The sequence below is a fragment of the Lottia gigantea genome (genome assembly GCF_000327385.1).
Source record: "Lottia gigantea unplaced genomic scaffold LOTGIsca_59, whole genome shotgun sequence".
Lineage (NCBI taxonomy): Eukaryota > Metazoa > Mollusca > Gastropoda > Lottiidae > Lottia > Lottia gigantea.
Window position 1 is genome coordinate 1,364,590 of NW_008710013.1, and position 7,522 is coordinate 1,372,111.

The 7,522-nt window shown below is 31.7% G+C and overlaps 1 protein-coding gene across 1 annotated transcript in view; it reads left to right on the plus strand.

The window, feature by feature from the left end:
- Positions 1–3,871: 3,871 nt before the first annotated feature.
- LOTGIDRAFT_166615 (hypothetical protein) overlaps positions 3,872–7,522 on the plus strand; it is a gene marked incomplete at both ends in the record, with an annotated part of 6,673 nt that continues 3,022 nt past the window's right edge. Inside the window, 5 exons of the mRNA XM_009063678.1 lie at positions 3,872–4,637; positions 5,003–5,023; positions 5,497–5,600; positions 6,518–6,548; positions 6,729–6,776. Coding sequence (XP_009061926.1) covers positions 3,872–4,637; positions 5,003–5,023; positions 5,497–5,600; positions 6,518–6,548; positions 6,729–6,776 — 970 coding nt within the window. The remainder of the gene's footprint in view (positions 4,638–5,002; positions 5,024–5,496; positions 5,601–6,517; positions 6,549–6,728; positions 6,777–7,522) is intronic.

A 7,522-nucleotide genomic window follows, 5' to 3' on the forward strand; every position in this document is an offset into this window, starting at 1 on the left:
ATTTTAAATCTTATATTAAAGACTGGATCACCATCTTGTACACAAAATCGTGCTCCCGTATTGTTCAGAATGGTTTTTTTTATCTGAATCATTCCATCTTGAGAGAGGATGCAGACAAGGAGACCCACTATCACCATATATTTTCATTTTATGCGCTGAAATTTTAGCAATTTTAATTAGAAACTCAAAAGACATAAAGGGAGTAATAATTGACAACGAGGATTTCAAATTATCGCAATACGCTGATGATACAACGTTTATTTTAGACGGCTCTCCAGAATCTATTAAGGCCACTTTTCCCATTTTAGACTTTTTCGTGACTTATCCGGTTTAAAAATAAATTTTTCAAAAACAAAGGCAGTATGGATTGGCAACAAGAAATTTTCACAAGAGGTTTACCACCACGGTAAATGGAAACTTTCATGGGGGTCTGACAATTTTGATTTTTTAGGTTTTAGGTTTACTACAGATTAAAATAGATTACCAGCAATAAATTACGATTCAAAATTAGATTTTATAAATTCACTTATAAATCAATGGTCAGTCCGTTATCTAACTCCGTTAGGAAAAAGTACTGTTCTGAAGTCTTTGATTATTCCAAAATTAACTCATGTATGTATTTCGCTTCCAGATCCAGACACATCTTTTATAAAATTACTCAATGCAAAATTTTTCAAATTCATCTGGAATGAAACCCGAAAAAAATAGTAGAAAATCAATTAAGCAATCTTATGAAGAAGGTGGTTTGAATATGGTAGATTTAGATAAATTTGTAATTTGGTTAAAATCAACTTGGATAAAACGACTTGTTACGTCAGAGAGTAAGTGGGTACAATTATTTGAATGTAGTACTGGTCTTAAACGTGATCTCATAACAGTATTTGGCAATTCGTATATAGAACCGAACGTGGAAGATATTAAAAATCATTTCTGGAAAGATGTCTTAAAATGTTGGATTCAAATTAACGAAAACAATAAGCTGAAAAACAAAGCAAATTTTGGTAAAACAGTAATTTGGCGAAATCATTCTATAAAACTTGATAATAAATCTATATTTTACTCAAGATATTTTAACCATATTATTTTTATCTCCGTTCTCTGGAATGAAGATGGAGATTTTGTAAATTTTAATTCCAGTTCCAACATAAATATCCTAGTTTACAAACAAATTTTTTAGAACACATCTCTTTAATAAAAGCAATTAAATCATATAGGAATACGATTAATATAGAAGGTCCTACTACAACTATATGTCGCCCTTTTGTCCCGTTTCATTTAGAATTACTGTTTGAGAAAAATAAAGGCAGTAGCCATATTTATGATATATTAAGAGAAAATAATTCTATAAAATCACAAATTAAATATTATACGTTAGGATACAGAGTGTGTGATTGGAGAAAATACTATATGCTTCATTTTAATATTTCAAAGAATTCCACGATAAACTGGTTTCAATATCGTATTTTACACCGTATACTACCCGTAAATTATTTTCTTCATAAAATAAAGATCATTTCGTCGGAGTCTTGTACCTTTTGCCACCAACAACCTGAAACTTTAGAACATCTCTTCTTTGATTGTTCATTAAAATACTCTGGGATAAACTTATGAATATTATCAGTGAAACTACTATTCTCCATATGGATGTATCAACTTTAGAAATTATTATGTTTGCTTCAATTCTTTAATTGTACCTTTAAATTGGCTTCTTCTGCATTCGAAATTTTCCATTTATAGATCAAGATTTTATAAAATAATACCAACTTTACCAGCTCTAATTAACTATCTCATCGATAATATTGTAGTTGAAAGACATCTCCAAATTTAAATGGCAATTGGGATATTTTATTTGAAACCTTACAAGAACTCAAAATATCTTAATTATAAATCACACGAAGTACAAGACGGAGTGACGTACAACTTTCCTTTAATCTTTCCTATACCGGTCACCTATTTCTATTTTCTTACTTTCTTCGCTATCAACTCTTTCATAAACTACACAAAGTATAGTATAAAACACTATCTTTTTACACTATATTTTTACGTATATTTCAACGGTCAAGTGGAACAATCCAACAAAGTAATTGCAGAATTGTTATCAGCCATAGTCAAACAGTGTGCAAGTGGGCGTTTGTCAGAATGGGATCGTTATCTCCAACTTGTATGTCTCGCCTACATTACCACAACGCACTCAACAACAAAACATGTTCCTGCTTTTCTAGTCTATGGAAGAATACCCAGGACACCATTAGATGCTATATTCGGAGCGAATTCTTGTCAATCTCATACTAAGTCACTTGATGATTACGCTACATCACTATCAGACAAACTTTCAAGAGCTTTTCAAGAGGTCCATTGTCATACAGAAGTTACGAAATTGTTCAAGTTCTTGGCGAAACAACCTATGAAATATACAATGCAGCAACAAATCATAAAATAATATCTCATTTCAAAAATAACAACCTGCTCATGCGAGAGATTGCAGATTCCAGAACTTCAGCCAAAACAGACTACGATACCTAAACAGTCAACATACAATCCAGACGACGTTATTTTCCTTTACGAAAATAATTAATTAGACCTCACAGCCTACATTAAACGTCAAACCTCAACTCGTACCAAGACCACCAACTCCACCTAAATCTTCTATCACAAAACCAGTCTCAACGCTCAAACCTATATTACGTCGTTCAAGTCGTATTCCTAAACCTTGATCGTTTTGATCATTCGACCTAATTTGTCATTTTTGTAAATTAAATAGTAATTTTATTAAATATGTCGTAGCCGTTCGTTACTATATTCTAATTATTTTAATTTTCTTTTGTATTGGTGGCTTTTTTGTGGACGTATAAAGTATAAGATTATTCAAGTATTATTAACTAAGCATTTCTGAAAGGCTAATGAACTATAAAATTAATCAAAGTCAGAGGCGGATTAACTTATAGGCAAACTAGGCAGCTGCCTTTCGGGTCATAGAAAATTCGGCCCATGACAAATTTTGTAATAGTAAAAATTATCAAACAGTTAATAAATTTCCGCAGGCCCATTTAAAATTGTCCTACTAAGAGCGTGATGTGTGAGAATCAACTAAATTTTTTGAGTCTAATGGTGATGAATGCCGATATCGTGCATACGATTGATGCTAATGACCTGATTGATCTGTTCCTGAAAAAAAAGATTGCAAACTTCCTGCTATAAAATTGTAATCACACCATGCTCACTACCTAAAATGAGAAATTAGGCCCTCTACCGTTCGTTTGCCTACGGCCCAACAAGTCCAAAATCCGCTACTGATCAAAGTTTTACTTTTGTTGATAAACTCTTAAAATACCGAGTTGCAGTAGAGTCATTCATATTACCCGTCATAACGTCAAGTTGTTTTCTACACTGACAGTGAGCCCGCGTGCATCGAAAATCCCGTGAAATGAGCTATATAGCCCTAATTAGGGTCAAATAGACCAGGAAATAAATAAAAGGGTAAAATCCAATGTGAAACCCCTCAAATCGCAACTCTTCCTATCTGATTATAATAGGCGTATAAATAGAAAAGGCTAAACCCATTTAGAATCATATCCTTGTAAGTATTCAGAAAGATTGTAGAAGTTTTTATTAAATCAGTGTTTTAGAAGATGTAAATTGTTTGCAATATCTGACATATAAAGTACCGTGTAATATTACTGTTTGTTGATACTTGCTGATTAGCGCGGACTAACATCAGTTAAATAATTCTGAAATCTTCTAGCGATTATCTCTGCTTTTGATCTTGGACTTACAAGACTCTTTCCTCGTCGACAACATTGTTTCTACAATTGTTTGAAGCTGTAGGCTGTTTGGAATCTTTGTTTCTTGTTGATGATGATGATGATAAGAAATGGCTAGAAGAAACCTTGATTCCCTTGACGAAGCCTCATCGTTAAATCCAAGATACAGAGAAGATTCGCGGTCTGAGAGCTTAGAGGAAAGTATTGTCGACAGCGAAGTTGAAACGTCAGAGAGCGAGAGAAAATTGGAAGATGATTTTAAATGTGCAAAACAGACTGTCTCCGCAGATAAAAGTGTCGAGAATGTATTAGTTTCGAACAGATTGGATGCAGAAGATGAAGAAACCAAAACGGCAAACAAACGAGGAGGAGATAAATCAGACTTGACAAGGCCAGAGTCCGATTTTACGCCGACATTGAACAAAACCGAAACCAAAGTAAAACGGTACCAGTCGACAGGAGGTAGTATATATCAAAACGACAGAGAGAAAGATATATTTCTTTTGTACTTCCAAGACGGAAAGGCAACCGCCATGGATTTAACCTTCGCTTTTAAAAGACTTGGTAAAGAATGGTGCGAGTATGAAAAGGATTTTAACCCCTCTCATAGTATTTTGTATGACCTATCTGTGTTTTTATTTAGATGTAAGAGAATAGTTGCTGTATTATCTCCAGGTTTTTATCAGAGTAATCTGTTTATGTATTTCCTTCAGACTACAGTTAAATACTGCGTCGATCATGGGAAAAATGCCCTCATTCCAATACTCGTAGGTACAACACCGTCGGACATACCCCCATGGTTAAATAGTTTTCGATATTTCCAATGTGTCCATCCAAATTGGACTGAAGATGTGTGTGCAGTTTTTACAGAAAAAGGTAAAAATAATAATAAGTATACTACGCTGTTCAAATTAGTCAGTATAGCATGCATCAGTAATATCTCAACACAATACGGATATGTGACTGTAGAATATTGATCTAGGTGGTCCAAGGGACATAACTGTATATAAGGAACTCTTTAATAAAGAGGTCAGAAATGGTAAGAAAGGTCAAGTATGTATGACCGCACGATTGATATGATGTCTAGTCTTTTTAAAATAATAAACAGTAGTCACTTCTAATCTTTGATGTTAAAACCTGAAAACCCACGACACAACAGTGACAAAATTTATGAAAACGAGACAATATAAAATGTTGAATATAGTTTTAAATGTTCCCAGTTATTATTTGTCTCTTTTCAGTTCAACCACTCAAATGTAAAGGTATGTTAAACATGGTAGTGTAGGTGTAGTATTACTTAATACATTATGATGGTATATACACGAATAAATTATAACTTTGAGTAACAACATGTATCAGGTTCTGTTTTAATATTTCTATATTATAAGTGGTCCAATTTTATTTGAGTTGAGTCAAGTGAGTTTATCGAACCTTTACTTTAATGGGGTCGTTTTACTAAGGCTTTAACTATGGCACAATAACAGTATCGGTTATGTTATCTGGACGATTGTCAATGTCTATTCCTGGCATTCATATTGCTTGAAATTTTGAAGTATCGGCTATCTAAGATTACTTGTACAAACATTCAAATTGTATCCTATTTGGGATACATAATAGCGATTGGTAGTTTAAATCCCCACAATATTCCCATAAAATTATTAGTTATCTATTGTTAAATTGAAAATAAATTCCTGTAAAGGACTTCTCCGTAAATTGGTTTTCATTTTATTTCTAGGTGAACATCTTTGGAATGAACATTTTAATACAATAAGCTCTACTAAATCAGAACCACCTAATATGACAATTAAACTTTCCAAAAGAACGCAAGAAAACATGAAGGTAAATATTATTTATTCAATTTGCATTTAACACTGTATTGTGTTCAATTGGCAAGCGTTCAAGAGTGAAATAATCTTGTATTAAACCCATATTGTTAACAATATATTTACGTGCTCACGAAATAAACAACGTAAATAATACAATATAGGTGTGAGATACGCTTTATGACGCATGATAATCTCTCAATACGTGTACACGATTGGGGACAAAACTAAACACAAGCAGTATAAATTGTGATCGAGACTAAAGAAACCAAATGTATGGTATTCATAACTATACAATGTATATTTGAACTTAAAATAGTTTTAAATATATGTGGACTACTCATGATCATGGTTTGAATAATACCCGGATATGCACAGTTACATTTGCTTAAATATGCGTTAGGTCTGAGGATCATCCGATTCCTCACTTTACACACGTTCTAATCAAGACGTTCAGTATAGATGTTCGTTCTACAGATGTAAAGTTAACCTTGTATTTTTTAAAAGGAATACTACGTCTTAGAATGAACATAAAATTTAAGTTCTCAAGAACGGTCAATATCAGTATAATATTGACTTAAATTCTGGTGTAACTTTATGACGCCAGGTAAGTTATATAATATATTACTTACCTGGCGTCATAAAGTTACACCAGAATCCCTGTAAAATCTGGAAAATTCATAAAACTAAGTAATTATTGAAAAACGCTTAATCAATATTTAGCGTTTTTCAATAGTTAATTTCATTTTTTATGGATAATTACTAAGTTTTTTGGATTTATCGGATTATATAAGGATTCTGTTATGTTATATTACACCAGGTATATCTACTGATGACTATATATAATGCTCTTACTGGCTAAGTTTAAAATTTTTAAATTTATGTTCACTTAAAGGTAGTATTCCTTTAAAGAGATCTTTTGTATTATTCGAGGCACGAACTTCAATTGCGGTAGTATGGTCAAGTAGCAGTATCAAATTTGTAATTACCATGTAGAATAAAATACTCAATCACCTCTATTAGAACTTTACAGAAGATTTCGACGATTTCGTTATTGTAATCGACACTTTCATTATTGTAATGTTCCAGCAAAATCACCCACTGGACACGGCCAGTTTAACTTAATTTATTTCTGTAATTGCAGATTTGGCTGAAGAAAAAGTTCGGCAGCCTTCCTCAAGAATTTCAAAATGTAAGTAATATTTCCATATTCGGAGACCATATCTTTTCATATTATCTCTACATAATTAAACCGAAACAAAAACAAAATTTAAAAATTTTTTTTTTGTAAACAATATTTTATTCATAAAAAGTATGAATGGGATTAGGGAACAGGCATTCGCCTATATAACCCTTCTCCATAAATACAATCAATTTTACAAGAATTTTAAAGTTTACAAAATAACAAAACATATATACATAAAATACATACAATATAGTAAACAAGTAAAAATAAATAATAAATTTATGGATATACAAAATATTGATTAAGTTGTAAATATAATTATAAAAGTAAGAGTAAAAAAAAAAAAAAAAATAAAAAAAAAATAAAAAAATAAAACAAAAGCTACACACGAGATATCCAAAAAGACGATTAAAATCGTTTACTGGAGTTAGTGTTAAGAGTGAAGAAGTTCCTAAAAACTTCTATGTAAAACACTGGCCAAGGTCACAAATAAAGAGATAAATGTTCAATACAAGATAAGGTGAAGTTAGCATAGTTAGTATTAAGTTAAAAAAAAAAAAAAAAAAAGACAACCACGAGTAATCTACAATAACCAAAAGTCTATAATATGAAAGTTTTCTTGTTACCAGTTCGTTAGTGAAATTATGTACATGTTGAAATATAGTTTGAGAAGTATTGGTGCAATCTGTTACATATAGTAAGTTATGTATAGTGATAAGATCTTGTGAATTAATGAGATTGAGCAATTTCGT